Genomic DNA, 23,109 nt, shown 5'->3' with positions numbered 1-23,109 from the left:
ATAATGTCTTATGTATACATCAATCCCCAATTTAGTGTATTTACTTAATGATGATGTGTTTGTGACTAATTTGAAATGAATTTACATGATTACATTTTTCCCTACCATCTATTACTTTTCATCCCGGAAAAAATACTCTTGCCCATTTTTTTTTTCTTTTACATTGATTTCTTCACAGCTTCCGATTTTCTTCTCAGGTAGTTTAAAATGCAAATGGAACAGGTCACTAAAACTTCATGCTTTGCAAAATTCATATACTGGAAAAATATCTCAAAAAAGTTTCTTATAAATATCTTCTCAGCATTGATTTTATCTTTTCCTAATTTTCTTTTTAGAGAGTAGTAATTCCTCACTTGTTAAAAGTCTTCTTTCTCTGTAGAGCCATGATACATTATATAATATTTGGTTCCATCCCACAAATATCAAAGAAAGGGGCAGCCATCAATGATTTAAAAACGTAATTTTTAAATAAGATTTTTGATGTTAACAAAACCCTAAGATAATTAGGAATAAATGTAACAAAGATTGTCAAAAGTTTTATGAAATACAATATTTTTTGAAAGTTGTAAACAGACCCAAATAAAGTATCATGCTTTTTTTTTTTACCATATTAATCTACATTTTTATTTCAATTTTACAGAGTTTTTCATGGAAAACTGACATACTGATCTTAAATACCATAGGACAAATAAAGGAAGTGGAACAAAAATCATGTAAAGACAAAGTAGGGTCCAGCTCTAATACATACCAAGATTTATTATAAACTTTAATCATATGCTCACATAAAATACCGTATAAAAGACAAGCCACTAATTAAGTACACATTTGCAAATGTGAAAAACTGACAAATAGTTACTATTTAAAATAGGTACACTGAAAAAGAAAAAAGCATTTTCAAACTTCAATAAGAAAAGAATAACAACTAATAGAAATAAATGAAGCCTATTAAATGGAAATTCACTAAAGAAAAATCAACTTAATAAACAGAAGATGCTCAACTATGTTTGTAATTAAAATATTATTTAAAGAGTGAGATTCTCAACAGCTGTCACATTGGCAAAAATAAATAGCTTTACATTTCTTAACGTAGAAGAGATGTGGAGCAATGTCACAATACTGCTAGTGAAATTATTAATCAGTGCAAACATTTTTGATAGAAATTTGAAAATATCTAGCACTGTACATATGTACATATCTGTTTAGAACAGAAATTTCACTGATACATAGCTCCATCCCACAGGTATCAAGGAAAGGAGCAGCCACAAATAATTTAAAAATATAATTTTTAAATAAGACTTTTGATGTTAACAAACTCATAAGATAAAGAGGAATAAGTCTAACCAGGGTTTTCAAGGTAATTGTATCGCCTGAGAAATTATTACATATATGCATAGGGTTTCATATGCAAGATTGTTCACTGTAGCATTACTTGCAATGATAAAAAAAAATGTAAAAACAACACTAGTATTTATTAGTAGAACAGATACATATTATGTTGTAATCAACCAAAATAATCCTATAGAACATTTAAAATGATGACCTAGATCTACATATATACATGTATAGATAAAAAATTTATATGAATAAAAAATAATAAGTTGAAGGAAAAAGTATGATGTAATTTATATAAAATTTACAAAATTGTACAACAATATATGTTAATCATGAAAACACACATAATGAAAGGATGAAGGACTGCACAGGAATGATTGTCAAGAAATTTAATTAAAATGATGGGTTTTTTTCGAGGTATAGAATCACAAAGTGAAATAGAGAAATTCAACTAGATCCATAATGTTTTATTTGTTAAGAAAAAAAGATCTGAAGCAAAGTGTTAAAATCTGACAAAGCTACAGGGTGTTCTTTATATTATTGTCTATATTTTTCTGCATGTTTAAATTATTTAATGATATAAAAAAGACAATCCAATGGACATTTAGTTCTCTTCCACTGAATTAGTAAATGATCTATTTTCTGTGAACCTAAAGATATTACTAGTCCCAGACAAGTCTTCGAGTTACAGTTACCACCACATGATGTACTGAATATCCAGTTCATGCTCCATATTTCAAAGATATATTTGGAGATAATATTCTGAGTTAATACTTTCACAATCCTGGGTGATCATCTGCTGCCCTCTTTCAGATTAAAATATTGCTACCAATTATAAATGAATATACGCTGTGACATGCTTTTCTATAAATTGGCATGGGTTCTACTGAACCAGTTCTTTCTAAGTGAAGGTAGATATTCTGGGAAAAAATAACCTAGTTTAATTTTTCATAAATTAATTGCCACTTATGATAACTAAATCAGGAACTGTAGCCCCTTTAAAAACAAGCATTTTTTTTTTTTTTGGTATAAATTTGAGGTACAAATGCAATTTTGTTAAATGCGTAGATTGTAAAAAGTAAAAATAAAAACAAGCTAAACTATGTGTTTTTCCTGTCCATGACAGGAGATTCTCTGCATCATCCAGGCTTTGGAAGGACTCTGAAAAGAGTTACGAAAATTCTCGGATCTGCTGCAGTGAGATTTATGAGACTCTGCAGCAGGCTTGAAACTCAGACTAGGTGAGAACTACAGAGGGGCTAAAACAATTGTGTTTGCCTAAGTGTGCTGTTCCACTTCACCATCACACCAAGTCATTTTTTTAAATGACAACTCACAGCATGTGTGTTCATATATAAATCTACCACCAAAAGAGAAGTTGCTTAAAATAATATTCATACTTCAAGTGATGTACTCTGGTATTTTCTATTCAAGTACGGTATACATCAGCTCAAAATTGCCTATCACAATCTTTTATATTGACTTCACAGTTGCTGATGATTCACACACTAGAAAGTTGTTCATGAATTAGTTCTATGACTCGCGTGTTCAAAAGTCCTGTATTGCATTAATACATCAAGCTTATTTAGAAACCTGATAACATTCTACTCCTCAAGAGAACTTCTTTGTATGGAAAATTCTTGTCAATGGAAAGCACTAATTTTAAATAAAAAATGAAGCATTACAAGGTAAGAGAACATTAAAGCAGAATGTTATTTGTTACGTATTTTCCCTCTTATTTCCGCCCACCCCTATAATGCAAGAAAACATGAGTGTATTGTGTAGAGGAATAAAAAATGACTAAGACATATTGACATGGAATGGTATTTTACTTACTATAAGTGAAGTGGCAGGAAACTAAACCCAGAATTTACCAAAATAACTTTAAAGAGAAGATGGGGCAATAATAAAATTTTTGGTTGATACAGCATTTCACTCTAAACTTTTAAAGAACCATAGGTATCTGCAGGTAATTCCATGACAAATCCTTAGGGTAGGTCAATCTCAATGTATACTTTCTCAATTCCTTATGATTATGTTCTCTCAGAGTGACTCAATTTCTCAATTTCCCATAGCTAAGATATAGAGAAATAAGTAATAACTGTTTAATAAATAAAATAGTTCACCAAATAATTAGAGACCTGTCCTCAGGGATAGATACCTGGGGTTACACCTGATTCATGGTTTGCTGAATTTACCTCTCAGAATGCCTCTAGTAGGTTCTTCAACAACCCACCATTTCTCTCTCCAATTCCCTTGATTAATATATGTATAAAGGTAACTTAAACCTTATCAGCGTGAACATTATGAAACACAGGTGGAAAGCCTTAAAGACTAGATATTCTGAAGCTGACATTGATCTGAGACTACTGGGTCAAGGAGGCAAGCAAAACCCTAGCTCAGTCATATTCATGTCTTTATTGCATATTCTTATTACATATATTATGGTATTTTGTATTTTAATTAGAAATTAGAGCTTAATATTATGGAGATTCTTTGGCTCTGTTATATATAGGTTTTATAACATCTGTCATGCAATAATACCCAGCAATAATGCTTCTGAATGAGCTATCTGGATTACAGTAAACTTTTCATTTTTAGCTTTAAAATTATTTTTAATTTTGTAATTTTTTTCAGATACAAAATTATCATTAATTATAGTGATGGTTCAAAACTTTCATATACTATTATCTTTATAACATTTTTTTTCTGTGTCAAAATTCAATATAAGGAAGAATTATCTTGCTGGTCTGTAGTACATTGAAGCAATTAGGGGCTAGTAAATTTGACTGCCCATTAAAATCACCTGGGAAACTTTAAAAACTATTGATGGCTGGGACCTACTCCCAGATTAATAAATTGGTTTAGGGTATGGCTTGGGCATAGGATGTTTCAAAAGCTACACAGGTGATTACAATATGCGGCGAAGTTTGAGAACAATTGCTCTAAAGTCTTGGTACCTAGTGAGAGGTCTGAGGTATAGCAGCATCAGTTTCACCTGGAAGCTTCTTAAAAGGCAAACACTTAGAATGTACCCCATCCCTGCTGAACCAGATTCACATTTTCAGGGGCTCTGATATAACCCATCCAGAGTTATCTATCTATAAAAATAAGGGGCCACAATTATCTTAGCTTTTTTAGCTCTAAAATTCATATTCCACAACCTAAACAGTATACTGAGAGGCAGTTTTAACCTTATCTAGAATTCTCTATGTGTAAAACCAAGAGACCAAAACCATGCCATCTTCTCCATCTCCACAATTTCGATTCCAAAAGCCTAAGCAAATATAATGCTGAGGAAATTTGTAAAACTGTGTCGTAATTCCATCTTCATACCGTTGTATGCACTTTCTCTTGCCTAGAATTCCTTTCTCCTTTCTCTGTCTTCATTGGTTCCTTAGCTTGAATGAAGGTTGTGATTAGGATCAAATTGCTCAAGATACAAACGATTATAGGAGATGAGAAGACGGGTCAATTAATAAAGCCATGAGGTGAGGAGCGGTTTGTGGAACAAAAGTTCCTAATTAAGACTTTTGAGATAATTTCCAAATAGAACTAACCTGTTACCCAGCTTGCTTTTTATTCAATTAAGTATACTTTGGAACATCATTCAAGCCAGCAAATACATTTCCAATAACATTAATTTCTGATGGTTGTATTAATAGATGCACCAAAATTTACATAATCAATTATCTATCTTTAGAAGATTATTTTCATTCTTTTGGAGACTATAATTATTTAAGACCTAGGTAAAATTCCACTTCCTTTTTGAAGCACACCCTGAAAAATAATGTACCATTTATCTAAAATTCTATTGTTAATATAATCACTACCACAAAGTTTATCTCATTGATTCTTTCTGTAAATACATGTCTATTATTTGTTTTTCCAATTAAACTATGTGTTGTATGTAAAGAATCATATCATGTTCCTTTTCCATTCTCATCTAGTATTTAGTTCTGTAAGTGAATTACATATTGTTAAAATATATATTGGAAACAAAAATAAAATGCCACTAATTTCACAAGAGTACTTATTCACAGCTAGCATACCATTGGCTTTTCTTCCTAATGGAACCTCACCATTATGCAGCTTCTTACATATCTAGGTGAATCACAAGAAGCTGTGCCTTAGGACTCCTACTCTTTTCTTATTGCCGTCTTGAAGCCTTCCAGGCTGATGACAAAACTGCTTTAAATAGCACAGAAACCCTACAGAAAATAAAACCTTGCTCATTAATTTTTATTATGTCAACATTAGACTTATATTCTTTAGCTTCATGTCTGTCATATTCCCCATTACATCTCTACTTTAGTGTTTCACACATAGCCGGCATATAAATGAATTATAAACAGTATGTCAACAAACTATGCAGCAACAAAAAAAAGTTCTAAAATATACTACTGAGCTCAAGATGACATCTGGAAATATAATTTTTCATGTATAGCTCCTATATATACTTTTCTTGATATCTGTATATTTTAAGTCACATATATAATATATAGTTGTTGTAGAAAATACAGATTCAATAAGATGAAACAAGATGTAATATTTGAAATTGCACAACCCAAACACAACTACCATGAACACTAGCTGCACACCTGTCCAGACCATATGCTGTTAAATGTACATGTACTTTTTTACACAGATGATCACTCTCTCTCTCTGCTACATAGCCTGCCTTTTATTCATGTAAGTATACATGAAAACATCACCATGGCAAGCAAATAAATTTATAATAATATTAATTTCTGGTGGTTGCATTAATAGATGTATGAAAATAGGTATAATCAATTACTTGTCTTTGTAAAGTATTTCCACTTTTTGGTTATTATAAACAATTATATGATGAATAATTTTTATCATAAATGAAGTTGCCCAAACATTTCCTTAGAGTAAAAGTCAAGAAGTAGGCTTGTTAATTGCAAAAGTTATGTGCATTTTTAAGGCCTGAGATTAAAAAAAAATTACCAAACGAACATTCAGAAGTTTGTACTAATGTACCCTTTCACCAGGAGTCAGGAGTTGTCTAAATCATCTCATCGGCAGAGCAGCTACCTATATTTTTGGTTATAACATTTATTAAACAGTTACATAGAATGGAATGTGATATAAAAAATAATTGATGCAGCAGGAAAATACTCACATTTGTTTTGAGAGCAAATTTCAGTTTGAAGAGATTGGAACTCATAATATGGTATCTCATGTTTGAATATGGATGTAAGGACACCATCAAGTTCTTCAATGCCATTCTGTTTTCAAGTGAAAAACAATTTTCACTAGGTTAATTATTTACATAGAAACTCATTTTAGTGCAATTTAATGAAAATTTATTAACTGGGGTAAACAATGGCTAATCTTTAGTAACACTGATAACTTTTTAGAAAAAATAAATCAAAGCATAAGTGCCTTGCCTAAAAACCAATTATTAAGGTAACAGAAAAATGGATTCAAGAAATAAAAGTCTCTGCTTTTGGATAAGAAACTATAACTTTGCTCAAATACAAATTTTAAAAGAGAATTACAGTAGGTCAAGGATAACCATGAAATTTGTTTCAATAATAAATTTTGGTAAAATATATTTTGCAGTTTAATAAATGAAATAATAAAATGAATCTTTTTCTTTAACTTAAGGATCAAAAGTCAGATGGTCTTAAGTTACATTATTGCTGTGTCTAAGTGAGGGAAAATATTTATCTTGGCCTTTCTTTTCCCCTGCAGATACAGAGTAACTATATTCTACTTTATTTCCCTAGCTAAGCATTTTGGGAGGAGCCATCCAATATTCAAGTGTTCTACTGCCCATGATATAACCTGTTACAAAGACCAGTATTCTTTTCAAGTTGTGTTTTGTCGTGCTATGACTGGGACCAAATTGCTCAAGACACAGATGTTTATAGCTAAGGAGGTAGGCTAATCAATAAAGTCATGGGATGAGGAGGGAACTGTGGAACAAAAGTTTCTAATTAAGACTTTTGAAAGGATTTCCAAAAATAAAACCAGAAATATTATCAAGATATAGTCGCAAATTAAATAACTGGATTGAAAAAAAGACATTTTTGTTCTTTTATTTCTTAATTTTTCAGAATTCTGGGTGCAAGTAATAAAATGGTTTAGGTCTCCCTGGATTTCTTGAAAGTTGTGCTAAGAAGTGTAAAGAAGGAATGAAAAATCCTTTTCTCCACTTGTAGCTATGTAACGCAGAACAAAACCCAGTATTCACAAGTATCTAGTAAACACCACAGACTATGCAAAGCCCTTAGCTCTGGAATATATTTTTTAAAAAAAGAAGAAGGGAAAATGTGACAACAAACTCTACCTTCCAAAAATTCAGTAATGTAATCACATATGGGCAATGAAGAGTCCCTGGTACCATGTTGAAAGTCACTATGAGTTAGGTATAGTGTGGGCAAAAGGAAACTACCTCAGTTGCACAAAGAAAGAACTGGCCAGCAAAGGCTTTATGGAAGACATGCTCCAAATGGAGATGACCATACACACAAGGAGCATTCTAGACTAAACAAACAAATTGCATATAGGCATGCAGGTATCATATGCATGGCCTGGTTAAGGACACTATGTTTCATAAGAATACAGAAGAATGAGAGATAAAAAGGAAGTGGGTATTTCAGATAGGGCCTTAAACACCTGATAAGTTTGCAATTCATTTTGTACACAATGAGTGATTGTTTCAGGCCTATAATGCTTAATGTGGAAACATTTGCTATGTGAAATAAATTAAACTTATTTAGGTTTCAGCATAATTATGATTGTTTATATGTTGAGTATTTATATTCAGTGCAACCTATCCTCTAAATGAAGATGACGCAATTTTATATTAGTTCGTATTACTGTTTTAATCTCTTCAGGAAGCCTTTGAAAGAAGCAGTGGGGCAAAAAATTATTGGTAATATGTTCACACTTTATACTAAAGCTAAAAAAATGTGTTTTAGTGATACAAACTGATGAGAGAAATTTTAAATATATGGAAATCATAACATTAGTTTGTAAATTTTCTTTAAAATTTGTGTCAATGGCCTTGACAGTTCTGCATAGCATATTATCTAGCCATTGACATTTTTACATAAGGAGATCCATTCACTATTTCTTCTTAAAAATATACAAAATCTAGTGGATAGAGATTGGTGTGGCATAGAGTTATTACACTCACGTATAAGTTAGGCATAAAATAGCTTCTGGGATTCCTTCCAGATCTGAGATTCTAAAACACAGATGAGAATTCAAAAGAGCAAGAGTTCCCACTAGGAATATGAAAACTACCATTTCTCATGGAGGGTACCACAGCACTTTAACATGAGAAATGCTATAGATAATATAATGAATTTTAAAAATAAAGTAGCAATGTATTCAGAATCAGAAAAAAAGGTCGCTACATAGACAAAGACAATTAGGAAAGAATACAGATAACTCTTAAAATAGTTGGATCTAATCACTTCTATTTTAATTTAATAATCATACTCATAGTATTATGCTTGCTATCAATAAGTGGTATATAACACAAAACAAAGATGTGAAAAATCACAGAAATGGCTGTGAAAAATAATCCCAAGATTTCTCCCTAGAAGACAACCTAACCAAAAATATCTGACTTGAGTAGTTATGCTCCTTTTAAAACTGTGTTTCAAAGACACAATATGCAACATTTCTAAACATTGGCATTGAAATTTTAAAATGACATAAATTAGAATGTTTCTCGCCTTATAATAAATTGTACAACCCAAAGAACATTTGATGAAGCTGATACAATTGTACGAATCTTTCAAAAAGGAAGATTGAAATAAAATAGTATAAAGTTTGCTCATCAAAAATCACATTTATCCTAAGACTTTAGTTAATGAACTTGATGTTAAATTAAGAATAGAATAAAATGATGAAATTATATTAGTGTTATTATTTTGTTATAGAACAAATTAAATACATATCCATAATAAATACATATAAACATACACATATACATGCATACATGCATCTGTATTTATTGAGAATAATGGAAAAAGAAAACAGAAAACAGACTGAGAAATGAAATAGGCAAAAGTCTGGTTAAAAAACAATGCTTTATGTGTATGAAGAAAGTGTTAGACTACTCCCAAGAAAATTTTTTTAGTTCCAGATGAGGGAATAAGGGATTGATGAATGTAACTTAAAAATCATTTGCATATGTATTTATAAATCACAACTCTATTTGAATCTCAAACTGTTACATAAATTTACACTTATTTCTGATAAACAAGTTTGTTATTATTAGTATTTCTTCCTAACTAGAAAATATAAATATAATAAAGATATAAATTTTATTTTAAATAATATTCAGAATTACAGACTTGACTTCTGGAAATATGTAGTAGTCCTACTTTCCTTTTTCCTCTCTCTAAATACAAATAAAATGTCCAACTTTCAGTAGAAAACACTTTTTATATGACATATCTGGAAGATTGCAAACCGATTGTAAAGAAACGACCAATAAAAATGCCAACACCAAGAGTACGAAGACGTTAGAATTATCTGTCAAAGGTTTGAAAACAGCTCTGGTAAAAAAAAAAATAGTTCAGCAAGCAATTATAATCATGCTTGAAACAAATAAAAAATAGAAAGCTTTATCAGGAAAACAGAAATTCTCAGCAAATAAATAGAAGATACAAAGAAGAACCAACTAGAATTTTTAGAACTGAAAATACAAAAATCAAAATTATACCTCACTGGGTAGGCTTAACAGTGACATGAAGAGAACAGAGGAAACAATCAACGAACTTGAAGACAGAACAATAAAAATTACTCAGTCTGACCAATAGGAAGAAAATACACTGAAAGAAATAAGCAGAATTTCAAGCACTTGTAAGACTATAAAGAAAGATTGAACATTCTTGTGATCAGAGTCCCAGGAAGAGATGAGAAACAGGGTGGGGATGAAAAAGTAGACAAGGAAATAATTCCTAGAAACTTTCTGAATTTGGCAAGAGGCATAAACCTATAGACAGAGCAAGCTGTGAAAAGCAAAATCAGGATAAACCCCCCAAATTCCAAGCCAAGACTAATCACAAAACTTCTGGAAACTAAATACAAAGAAAAGATTTTGAAAAAAGTGAAAAATAAATAACACTTTATCTATATGGCAAAAACAATTAGATTGCCAGAAGTAGCTATGAAGGGCAGAAAGAAGTGGCAAAATATTTCTCAAGTGTTAAAAGAAAGGAACTATCAACCCAGAATCTTATGGCCAGCAAAAATACCCTTCAGGACTGAAGAGAAAATCAAAGCATTTCTGCTTTGAAAAACTAAGGGAATCTGTTATCAGCAGATGTGTCCTAAAATAATGGAGAAAGAAAAGTGCTCTAAACCATAAGTGTATAATGAAAGAAGACCTTTTGGAACATCAGAGAGCAAGAACACAGTAAGCAAAAGTATAGGTAAGTATGATAGGCTTTCCTTCTTCTCTGTTCTAACTCATACTTGACAGTTAAAGATAAGGTATAACACTGTCTTATGTGTTCTAAATATATGTGGTCAAAATATCTAAGACATTTATATTATAAATGGGGGTTGGGTAAAAAGAAGTCAAAGGAGGTAGGATTTTTATACTTCACTCAAACTGGTAAAATGAAGACAGTACTAGACTATAAGTTTTGTATACATAATATAATACCTACATCAACAACTAAAAAAGTTGTGCAAATAGTTGCACTTAAAATACCAGAGATACATCAAAGTGAATTTCTTTAAAAAGTAAATAGTACATAGGAAAGCAACAACAACAAAAAAAAAACAGAAATGAAAACAGAGAGAAAATTAAAAAAAAACAGAGTGGATTTAAAAATATGATTTAACTATATGTTCTCTTTATTATAATAAATAAAATAATAAATAAAATTATCAGGTTTTTATAGTAAATAAAACTATAATAAATACTTTTATAATATTTATAATAAGTAAAATTATCAGGTTGAAAGTAGAAGAATAAAAAAGATATAGCATGCAAAGATTACAAAGAAAAGCAAAAATGGCTATATTAATATCAATAAAATAGACATCAGAGCAAAAAATATTTACAGGAGACAGAAAGGGACATTATATAATGATACAATCAATCCATCAAGAGGACATAGTAATCCTGAATCTGTATGCACCGAAAAACAAAACTTCAAAAAAATGCAAAGGAAAAATGGACAGAACTGAAAGGAGAAACAGACAACTCCACAACGACAGTGGTGACTTACACATCTCTCTTTCTACAATTGGTAGACAGAAAATCAGGAAAAAATAAATTCAAACACAGTATCATCCAATGCTCTAACCAATCAGCATCAATCCACATATATAGACCACTCCATCCAGTAACAGCAGAATACACATTCTTTCCAAGGGTTTGAGAAACTTATACCAAGATAGATCATATCCTCAGACGTAAGACAAATATTAACAAATTTAGAATAATTTAAATCATACAGTGTCATTTCTGACCACATGGAATCAATCTAGAAATCCCTAAGAGAAAGATCATAGGAAAGCGCCCAAACAATAAGAAACCAAACAACATGCTACCTAGTAATCTGTGAGTAAAAAGAAACTGAACGGAATTTTAAAAATACATTAAACTGAATGAAAGCGAAATACAACATATCAAAATTTTTGGAACACAGCTAAAGGAGGGCTGAGAAAATTTTATAATACATTGGAAAAGAGAGAAAGTGTCACATCAATTATCCAGGTTCCTACTTCAAGAATGCATAAAAAGAACATAATAAACTCAAAGCAAGCAGAAGAGAACAATAAATATAACAGCAGAACTCAAAATTTAAAGTATGAAAACAGTGAAGAAAAATTATAGTAACAAGTGATTCTTTTAAAAGATCAAGAAAATTGACAAACTTTTGGCAAGACTTACAAAGAAAAATAGGAATTAAATGCAGATTGCAAATATCACAAATGAAACAAAAGATATCAATACAAACCCTGCGGACATCAAAAGAATAAAAAGGAGTACTATGAAAAATTCTACATACATAAGTTTGATAATTTAGATGAAATGAACCAAGTCCTTGAAAAACGCAAACTACCGTAACACACAGTCCCTTTCTATATAACCTACAACTATATATCAATGTACTATTATCTAAAAATTAAGTTTAATTAAATACTAACAATCCCCCTAAATATTTATTACACAAAACTGAATTCCTTGAGATATATAGATATTTACATAAAAGCATCCCTTCGAAGTTGGACTTCACTCCTCTCTTTGATGAGGGGTGTGAACACTGAGCATAATGGCATCAAGAGGCTTTCAAAGCATTTTAGGACAGTATTACATAACGTAAATAGTTGGAAAATAGTTCAGATCACTGGAGTACTGTGAAAGGATATATGTTATAGGAATAAGCATGCAATGAACAGATTCAAACAGTTTAACTAATAGTAATAACTACCACATGTGGAGCACTGCTAATGTGCTAGGCTCTATATAATCTGTCTCTAAGTTTTATAACATCTTGCAAGGTAGATTTTTCTAAATGTCTACTTTTATAGAGGTGATAATCATGGCACAAAAATCTCAGTAACACCCAAATTTGCAGAGCTAATAAGTGGTAAATAAAGATTCTAACTTAGATCTTTACATTCTAAAGACACTAAATTTAATCCTACATTCTAATCCTGGAGAGAAGAATAAAATCTGAAATAGTATTTAAGTAAAGAATAAATTATGCTCCCATGGCTTCAAGATGACCACTGCAGTTCCCAACATTACACTGATGTTTAGCCAGAAAGAGGGAGGAAAGTGATGTACGTGGGAGGTGGGGGTACTGGGAGAGGGGGCTACAGCCAACCATATCTATTCTTTTTCTTTGTTTAATCAGAAAAGTAAAAGTTCCAAAGATGTCCCCTTGTGTCTCGTTGAAAACTATCTCACGTGACATGTCTAACTGCAAGGTTAGTTAAAAATGTTGGAATCTGGTCTTTCTAGCTTCCATAAATGGAGGTAGGCCAAGAAGTATCTAAAAGGAAAGTCAACGGTTGAGCTGAAAACAGCCTTGTTCTTCTTATAACAAATTGTTGTGCTTGTTTAAGTTTCACTAGTAAAAGAAAGGTCATCTCGTTTGTTCCTCTGTTCTTAAATGTGTGCCATGAAAGAGAGCCAAAACAGCCATTTAAAGTGAAATCTGATAAATAGTTTACATATCTTTAAAAATATCTTACTGTAGCTTATAAAGAAAATGATAGAAAAAAGAGCAAAGCAAATATTTTCTAGGGTTATGCAAAGATTTTTTTTTTTAAACTTTATACATGCTCAGCTCAAAGCAGTTAATTTAAAATAATAATGTAAATGTATAAATCTAAAAGAGACATTTTCTTTTATCAACTTAATTTTCTGTTTTGAATGAATCATTTCTTTGAATTGCAATATCTGTGGCTATAAATACAAAAACAAACATATAAAACAATGCAAATTATTGTATATGTATTATTGATTAGGTCTTCATATAGTTGTAGAATCTCTTTAAATACTTGCAAGTGGTATTATAACATGAAGAAAATGTGTTTTGAGATTCAAGGAACCTGCATTTAAATGCCTGCTCCAGGACTCATTAGCTATGAATCTCAATAATAATTAACTGACAGAATTTTTTAGAAGTTTAAATGTAAATATTAAATGTAATCTTATAAACGTAGAATGCAAAATTTCCAGTAAAAATTCTATTTTTCTCTAAATACTATTATGTGAACTCTTGGATACAAAAACTCATGAAATGTAACCATGATATAAGAAGAGCATGTAAGTCTAGCAATAAGGAGATGTGACCTCCCAAACTGGCTTTTCCACTGACAAAACATACAGTCTGTTTATTATTTCTAAATTCTTAAATTAAATAACACATAGCTTTTAAATTAGTTAGAATGCAGATTTCGCTTTTGCAATAGAGAGACCCAAAGTGATAGTGGCCTAAACAAGAAAGAAACCCTGGATTTAGGCATCCAGGCCCTTTCTGTCTAGAGTTTCACTGTTATATGTCACCTTCATGGTACAAGAAGGTTCATCCATGACTTCCTTGTTTGAATTCAAACCAGTCAAAAGAAAAAGCCAGTGAGGGAGAGAGCATGACTCCACCCGTCTTTTAAGGACATGCTCATAAATTTGCACGTATTGCTTCTACTGACATATCATGCGATTGAGCAACACTTAGTTATATGGCTACACCTAGCTTCAAGGGAGGAAATGCAGTATTTCCATGTGCTCAGATGAACGTTATATTGTGCTGTAAGAAAGGAAAAAAAAAATACTGGGGAATGACTAGCATCCCCATCAATCATGAAAAATACATGAACATCATAATTTATGTAAAGACAATCTGATTAAAGTTTTCTTAATACACTTCTGAAGTATTGACTGAAACTTGATTGTGCTGAGTTTTTCAACACGCTCCCCACCCCAATATATTAATTCCTAATGTCAAAAGGTCTCAAAGTTTTAACTTAGAACAGATTGTTTAACTTTGAACAGATTGTTCAACCAAACTTGAACAGATTCTATTAATGGAGATACTTAATGACATTCATAATGTAAGAGACACACCAAAGTGTTTCTATTGTAGGCATTAAATAAAGCATAAGAACCATGCCCTTTCTTACCTTTGCCTCTTTTTAGTAACCATTTTGTAACAAGGTACTGTTAAAGACAGAAGTTTTAAAACAAACATAGCAATAACATACTCAAAACAATGTCTCTCAAAAATGCTTTCTATAAATGATGCCATGATTTATTGAAAATATTTTAAAATTTTCTTTTTTAGTGTGTTTTGGGAGATAGGTTCCAAGCTATGCAACAGAATCCATCTTGCTTATATTCATTTGATTCTTTCCTTTCTGGTCCTTCCCTTCTTTGCTTTGTTGTTTCTGCTTCAGCCAGTAGTCCCATTGCCTCCTCATAAAGGGGTTGTGCCTGTGCTAGTGGCAACTGGAACAAAGGGCTCTAATAAGTGGATCACTTGAAACTGGGTAGGAAACTTAATGTATAAAATTGTTTCACCTACTATTTGCCCAACAAAGTATTTATTGAGCAGCCATGTGTCTTACAGTATCCTTGGTCCTGGAGATAAAACAGAGAACTAAATACAGCCATGTACTGCATAAGAATATTTCGGTCAATGACAGACTTCATATACAATAGCGATTCCAAATTATAAGAGCTGCCTATGAATGCACCTTTTAAAAATATTTTATATTATATTTTTATTGTATTTTCTATGTTTAGATATGTTCAGATATACAACTACTTCCTATTGTATTATAGTTGCCTACACTATTCAGTACAGTAATATTCTATACAGGTTTGTGGTCTAGAAGCAACAGGCTATACTAGGCCTAGGTGTGTAGTAGGCTATACTCCTAGCCTAGGTTTGGATAAGTACACTGAGTGATGTTTGCACGTAGTGATGTTTGCACAATGATGAAATTGCTTAACAATGCATTTCTCAGAACATGTTCTCATTGTTAGCCAATGCACAACTGTAGATAGTGTCTTTGCCCTTATTGACCGAGGTAATGAAAGGCAGGCATTAATTTGAGAAATGTCACACACATAGATGTCAAATTAGAATGTGATCAATTTTACAAAGAGATATACAGGGAGTTGTGTAAGATGAGGGAAGGATTCACTGAGGAAGAGATACTAGAATAAAGAATTTAGAGGAGCAATTAGAATTAACTAGGTGAAAATAGTGAGAATAAAGGGGGAACTGGAAAAGTGCTTCAGTTAGATAGAGGAACACATGCAAAATTCCCTGCAGTAGACTGCGTGGCATGGTCCAGGAGCTAAGTAGACAGTGTGCCTGGAATGCACAGGGAGAGGTAGAAAAATGAGATTAAACTGGAGAGAAGGAGAAGCGACAGTCTCTGCAGGGCTACGTGGCTCATGTCAAATATTTTAATTCACCCCAAAATTGGAATCCATTGAAATGTTGGAGCAGAATTACATGCTGAGAACTTCCTTTTTAAAAGAACCTCCCAGGACGGGCGCGGTAGCTCACTCCTGTAATCATGGGAAGCCGAGGCCGGTAGATCACCTGAGATGAGGCGTTCCAGACCAGCCTGCCAACATGATGAAACCCCGTCTCTATTAAAAATACAAAAATTAGCCGGCCGTGGAGCCAGGGGCCTGTAATCCCAGCTACTCGGGAGGCTGAGGCAGGAGAATCGCTTGAACAGGAAGGGGAGAGGGCACAGAGGTTGCAGTGAGCCCAGATCGCGCCACTGCACTCCAGCCTGAGCGACAAGAGTGAAACTCCGTCTCAGAAAACAAAACAAAACAAAACAAAACAAAATAAAACAAAACAAAACAAACAAAACTCCCAGACTATGAATTTGAGATAGTAGGAGGTGTGCAAGAACTTATGGTGGAAGACCAATAAAGAGGCTATTATAATAGTTTAGGCAAAAGAAAAAGCGATGGACTAAAGTGTTAGAACTGTCAAGATACAAAGCGAAGTGGCCAATATTTAGTAAGTAACATTGATATGTATTAGTGTGGATTGAATTTGTAGAGTAAGGATGTAAGAAGGTATTAAGGAGACTCTTATGTTTGCGGTTTTTAAACTGGTTTGATAATGATGCATTTCCTGAGTTAGAGAGCACTGAAAAAATGGGGTTTAAAAGGAAACCACATTTGGAATATATCTTAAGAATTAATGAGATAACATGCAGAGGGAATATTTATTAAGGAATAAAGAGAGTCAAAGAATCAAAACTTGACCAGTTAGGAACTTTATTTTGTAGGTCAGAGAATAAAGAAACTACAAAGAATACTGAAAAGGAAGCACCATGGAAGTGAAAGGAAAACCAGGAAAAAATGGCTCATGGAAGCGAAGAAAACAAAACAAAACAAAAAATTGAATCAGGACAGTAACTTTGGTCAAAGGTGTTAATTGCTGCTGAAAACTCAAGTTAAATTGACATGAAAAACGTCCATTGCATTTGTTAGGAAAGACTTGAGCATAATTGATGCATACTTGTTTGTGTTTTGCTACCTAAGGTACCAAGGTTAACAAAATTAAATGGCTGACCTATAGGGAATTGGTGGGGAAGCATTCTTAGAAGTCACATTTTCCTTTTCAAATATTGCTTTTACTTATTTCCTATGTCTTGATTTGGTTTACTGTAAAAGCATAATTTAAGAATTCCAAAGAGAGTTCAGAGTTTCCAAATGATATGTCTACTTTATTTCTTTATCTTATTATTGATACTGTACTATAACTGTTATTAGTACAGAGGACCACAAGATTGCATGGTGACTTTTAGAAAATACAAGCAACCATATTTTTGGCACAGGAATTTTTCAGTCTTCTAATTTCCAAAAAGTTATTGATGATTTGAGGTTTGTTCCTATCAGAAGCAGATCCTCTAATTTTCTCTAATTATCTCATTATGAATAGTAGTCATAAAGAAACATTATTAACTGTGTTTGACTTGTGCTTTGTGTTTCTGGATTGTTTTAAAACGTTTCTTCTGGTTAAAGACATGAGCCCTCTAAAGAAGCATGTAGTAAAAGCAGAGCCTTCCCTTGAATGGGGTTGGTTACAGGCAGCACTCACATCAGCACACAGTCATCCTCCGCAGTAGTGATCAAAGCCAACCTCAGCCAGTGAGACAGGGCTACATAAGAAGCATGAAGATGCTTTAGTTTGGAATAAATAGAAAGTGAAGAGAGTATTTATTGCCACTGAATGAAAAGAAACTATAAATTAATAAGTCGTTAGTGAAATATATTCTTAACAGTAGCTAAACAGAAGTTAAAATATGGGGGCAATAACTATGAAAACAGACTGAGATGGCTTATAAGGTTTAAAAAATTGTAGAGAATCAATAGTAAGGGTATTAATGGCTAAGTAATTGTACTCAGAACTACATATTGTCTTATCACAACAGCTAGTATATCTGCTGTTAAAGTTAACCAATTTATTATTTTTTAATAAATGTATAAGTGTACTAAGTGGTATGTTCCTGTCTAGTTCAATGATTTGTAACTGAAGTGAATATAATCATTAAATCTGAACTACCCCAATTTGGAATTATTTTCCTTTGAATATTATTACAAGTGGAAATGCAGCACAAAAGATATGTCACTTATGTTATCAGTAAAATACAAGTTTCAATAGATATGCCTTATTCTTATTGATCCATTCTAATAAGGGACACAAATAATATGAAAAAGTGAATCCAGAATTAAATCTCCAAACTGCATTTTATTGACTGTTCTTTCTCCAGTCATCTCAAACCTTCCATCGGGAATATGGAACGAGTAATAAAAGTGATGGACAACACATGGAACTCGAATGATTTGCTTCCTCTTTGGATGCAGAGCTAAGAAGAAATGCAAATAAAAGTGAAATAAAGCATACACAGAGTGCCCACATATTTGCAAGTCAATCTTCCAGAATAGAGAGTGGTTGTAATTCCCAATCTAAGAATTTTCTTGGCATAGAATTATGGAATACTTGAGTTGAAAGTGATCTGGGTGATAATATATTCTAGCGTCTTCATTGTACACATAAGGACATTCCTTTAGCCCTAAGGAAACAGAGCTTCCATGAAGTAAGTGACTGCTGATTTTGTAAAATAATCTAATTCTTGCTCCTGCCTCATTCAGAACTAATGCACCTATGCCATGCAGCCACTTTCCATTAAAGGGAAAGGAAAAACAATATGCAGTCTTTTGAAAGAGTGGTACTATCTCAGGCCTTTTTGAATAGCAAGTATTTCCTTAAAGGTAGGACTGGAATTGTATGCTGTTAAAAGTCAGTAAAGAAATGTATTAACATGGTGTATTACTGAGGTAGAAAATGAAGAAAAGCTTACAGAATAAGTTCTTAATTTTTCTAGTATCTGACACTTATTAGAGTTCAACACTTTCTTAAGCATCAGATCATTTATTCAATTTCATAAATAAAAAACAGTATTTTAAGAGGGTAACTTTCATTTCACTTTCTATTTTTATTTTTTGTTTTGTTTTTCAACTTTTAAACTTTGATATCTGTGGGTACATAGTAGGTATATATATTTATGGGGTACATGAGATGTTTTGATACAGGTAGACAATGTGTAATAATCACATCATATAAAATGGGGTATCCATCCCCTCAAGCATTTATCCTTTGTGTTACAAACAATCCAATGATACTTTTTTAGTTACTTTAAAATGTACAACAAAATTACTATTGACTATAATCACTCTGTTGTGTTATCAAATATTAGGTCTTATTCATTCTTCTTTTTTTTTCTTGGACGCATTAACCATCCCCACCTCCCGCACCCAAACCCCCACTAACCATTCCAGCCTCTGGTAACCATCCTGCTATTCTGAAGCTCCAAGAGTTCAATTGTTTTGAATATTAAATCAATATATATAAATGAGAACATGTGATGTTTGTCTTTCTGTGCCTGATTTAATTCACTAAGCATACTGTCCTCCAGTTCTATCCATTTTGTTGCAAATGAGAGCATCTCATTCTATTCTGTGGCTGAATAGTACTCCCTTGTGTATAAGTACAACATTTTCTTTATCCATTCATTTACTGATGGACACTTAGGTTTCTTCCAAATTTTGGCTATTTTGAACAGTGTTGCAACAAACATGGGAGTGCAGATATCTCTTTGATATACTGATTTCCTTTCCTTTGGGTGTATACCCAGCAGTGTGATTACTGGATCACATGATGGCTTAACTTTTAGTTTCTTAAGGAACCTCCAAACTCCATAGTGATTGTACTAATTTCCCTTCCAACAAACAGGTTTCTTCACATCCTCACCAGCATTTGTTATTGCCTGTCTTTTGGATATAAGCTATTTTAACTGGGGTGAGATGATATTTGATTTGCACTTCTCTAATGATTAATGATGTTAAGCACTTTTCTGTATGCCTGTTTGCCATTTGTATATCTTCTTTTGAGAAATGTCTATTTAGATTTTTTGCCCTTTTTTTAAAAAAATTGGATTACTAGATTTTTTTTTCTATAGAGTTGTTTGAGCTCCTTATATATCCTGGTTATTAATCCCTTGTTAGATAGGTTGTTTGCAAATATTTTCTCCCATACTGTGAGTAGTCTCTTCACCTTGTTGATTGTTTCCTTTGCTGTGCAGAAACTTTTTAACTCAATATTATTGTATTTGTCCATTTTTGCTTTGGTTGCCTGTGCTTGTCAGATATTTGTCAAGAAATTTTTGCACAAACCAATGTCCTGGAGAGTTGTTCCAATGTTTTCTTTCAGTAGTTTCAGAGTATGAGGTCTTTTTTGGCACCTTTGTCAAAAATGAGTTCACTGTAGGTGTTTGGATTTGTTATGGGTTCTCTATTCTGTTGCTTTGGTCTATGTACCTGTTTTAATGCCAGTATCATGCTGTTTTTGTTATTTACTATAGCTCTGTAGTATATTTGAATTCAGGTAATGTTATTTATCCAATTTCTTTTGCTTAGAGTTGCTTTGACTATTCTGAATCTTTCGTGGTGGGTGCTCCTGTATTGGGTGCATATATATTTAGGATAGTTAACTCTTCCTGAAGAATTGATCCCTTTACCATTATGTAATGGCCTTCTTTGTCTCTTTTGATCTTTGACGGTTTAAAGTCTGTTTTATCAGAGACTAGGATTGCAACCCCTGCTTTTGTTTGTTTGTTTGTTTTCCATTTCCTTGGTAGATCTTCCTCCATCCCTTTATTTTGAGCCTACGTGTATCTCTGCATGTGAGATGGGTCTCCTGAATACAGCAAACTGATGGGTCTTGACTCTTTATCCAGTTTGCCAGTCTGTGTCTTTTAATTGAACCATTTAGTCCATTTACATTTAAGGTTAATATTGTTATGTGTGAACTTGATCCTGTCATTGTGATATTACTTGGTTATTGTGCTCGTTAGTTGATGCAGTTTCTTCCTAGCATCGATGGACTTTACATGTTGGCATGTTTTTGCAATGGCTGGTACTAGTTGTTCCTTTCCATGTTTAGTGCTTCCTTCAGGATCTCTTGTAGGGCAGGCCTGGTGGTGACAAAATCTCTAAGCATTTGCTTGTCTGTAAAGGATTTTATTTTTCCTTCACTTATGAAACTTAGTTTGTCTAGATATGAAATTCTGGGTTGAAAATTCTTTTCTTGAAGAATCTTGAATATTGGCCGCCACTCTCTTCTGGCTTGGAGAGTTTCTGCCAAGAGATCTGCTGTTAGTCTGATGGGCTTTCTTTTGTGGGTAACCCGACCTTTCTCTCTGGCTGCCCTTAACATTTTTTCCTTCATTTCAACTTTGGTGAATCTGACAATTATGTGTCTCTGAGTTGCTTTTCTCAAGGAGTATCTTTGTGGCGTTCTCTGTATTTCCTGAATTTGAATGTGGGCCTGACTTACTAGGTTGGGGAAGTTCTCCTGGATGATATCCTGCAAAGTGTTTTCCAGCTTGGTTCCATTTTCGCTGTCACTTTCAGGCACACCAATCAGACGTAGATTTGGTCTTTTCACATAATCACTTATTTCTTGGTGGCTTGTTCATTTCTTTTTACTCTTTTTTCTCTACTCTTCTCACTTCATTTCATTCATTTGATCTTCAATCACTGATACTCTTTCTTCCAGTTGATTGAGTTGGTTACTGAAGCTTGTGCATTTGTCATGTAGTTCTCATGTTATGGTTTTCATCTCTATCAGTGTTATGGTTTTCATCTCTATCAGTTCTTTTAAGGACTTCTCTACATTAGGTATTCTAGTTAGCCATTCGTCAAATCTTATTTCAAAGTTTTTAGTTTCTTTGTGCTGGGTACGTAGTTCCTCCTTTAGCTCTGAGGTGTTTGATCAACCGAAGCCTTGTTCTGTCAACTCGTCAAAGTCGTTCTTTGACGTTCAGGAGACTTCCCAGTATCTCTCAGTGGGAAGAATCGCCTGAAGAATTCCTTAAGGGAGACAACTGCTAACATCTAAGCTTTAATTCAATGAAGAAATTAACCTTTCAGGCAACTATTAACAGAGAAGCACAGGGAGAAATTCCTCACAATGAGAGTTCCGTAAGTGTACCTTTCCTCATTTGAAACCCTTCTGGCTTTACATTGTATCAAATATTTGCAGGCAGCAAATCAAAGATTGAATAATACATGCAATTTAATAAAAACAGAAGTGTACCTGACATGAAGATGAAAGTAATATTTCAATATGTGTAAAGTAAAATATGCAAAAGGATAAATACATGCAAAACAAAGATACCTTTTTACTAATAAGCAATATAACCAAGAATTATTTGGTATCATTTCAAAAATCTTTTACTGATGGGTGCACCCAAGATGGCCAAATAGGAACAGCTCCAGCTTCCAGCTCCCAGCGTGAGTGACACAGAAGATGGGTGATTTCTTCATTTTCAACTGAGGTGTCGGGTTCATCTCACTGGGGCATGTTGGACAGTTGATGCTGGCCCTTGGGTGCACCCGACCAGTGAGAGCTGAAGCAGGGCGAGACATCGTGTCACCTGGGAAGCGCAAGGGGGAAGGGAATTCCTTTTCCTAGGCAAGGGAAACTGAGACACATAACACCTGGAAAATGTGGTAACTCCCACCCTAATACTGTGCTTTACCAAGGGTCTTAGGAAACCACACACCAGGGGATTATATCCCATGCCTGGCCCAGAGGGTCCCACGCCCATAGAGCCTCCCTCATTGCTAGTACAGCAGTCTGAGATCTTACTGCAAGGCAGCAGCCAGTCTGGGGGAGGGCACCCGCCATTGCTGAGGTTAAGTAGGTAAACAAA

General features: G+C 33.1%; 1 protein-coding gene across 5 annotated transcripts in view; it reads right to left on the bottom strand.

The window, feature by feature from the left end:
• Nucleotides 1–23,109, bottom strand: part of BANK1 (B cell scaffold protein with ankyrin repeats 1) — a 319,844-nt gene that overhangs the window by 202,280 nt on the left and 94,455 nt on the right. For all 5 annotated transcript variants that reach the window (XM_001108807.5, XM_078002029.1, XM_078002032.1 and 2 more), the window contains one exon: nucleotides 6,479–6,584. In XM_001108807.5, coding sequence (XP_001108807.4) covers nucleotides 6,479–6,584 — 106 coding nt within the window. The remainder of the gene's footprint in view (nucleotides 1–6,478; nucleotides 6,585–23,109) is intronic.

The sequence above is a fragment of the Macaca mulatta genome, chromosome 5 (genome assembly GCF_049350105.2).
Source record: "Macaca mulatta isolate MMU2019108-1 chromosome 5, T2T-MMU8v2.0, whole genome shotgun sequence".
NCBI classification, from domain to species: domain Eukaryota; kingdom Metazoa; phylum Chordata; class Mammalia; order Primates; family Cercopithecidae; genus Macaca; species Macaca mulatta.
The sequence above is the reverse complement of the archived record's forward strand: the minus strand, read 5'-3'. Positions and strand labels throughout refer to the sequence as shown.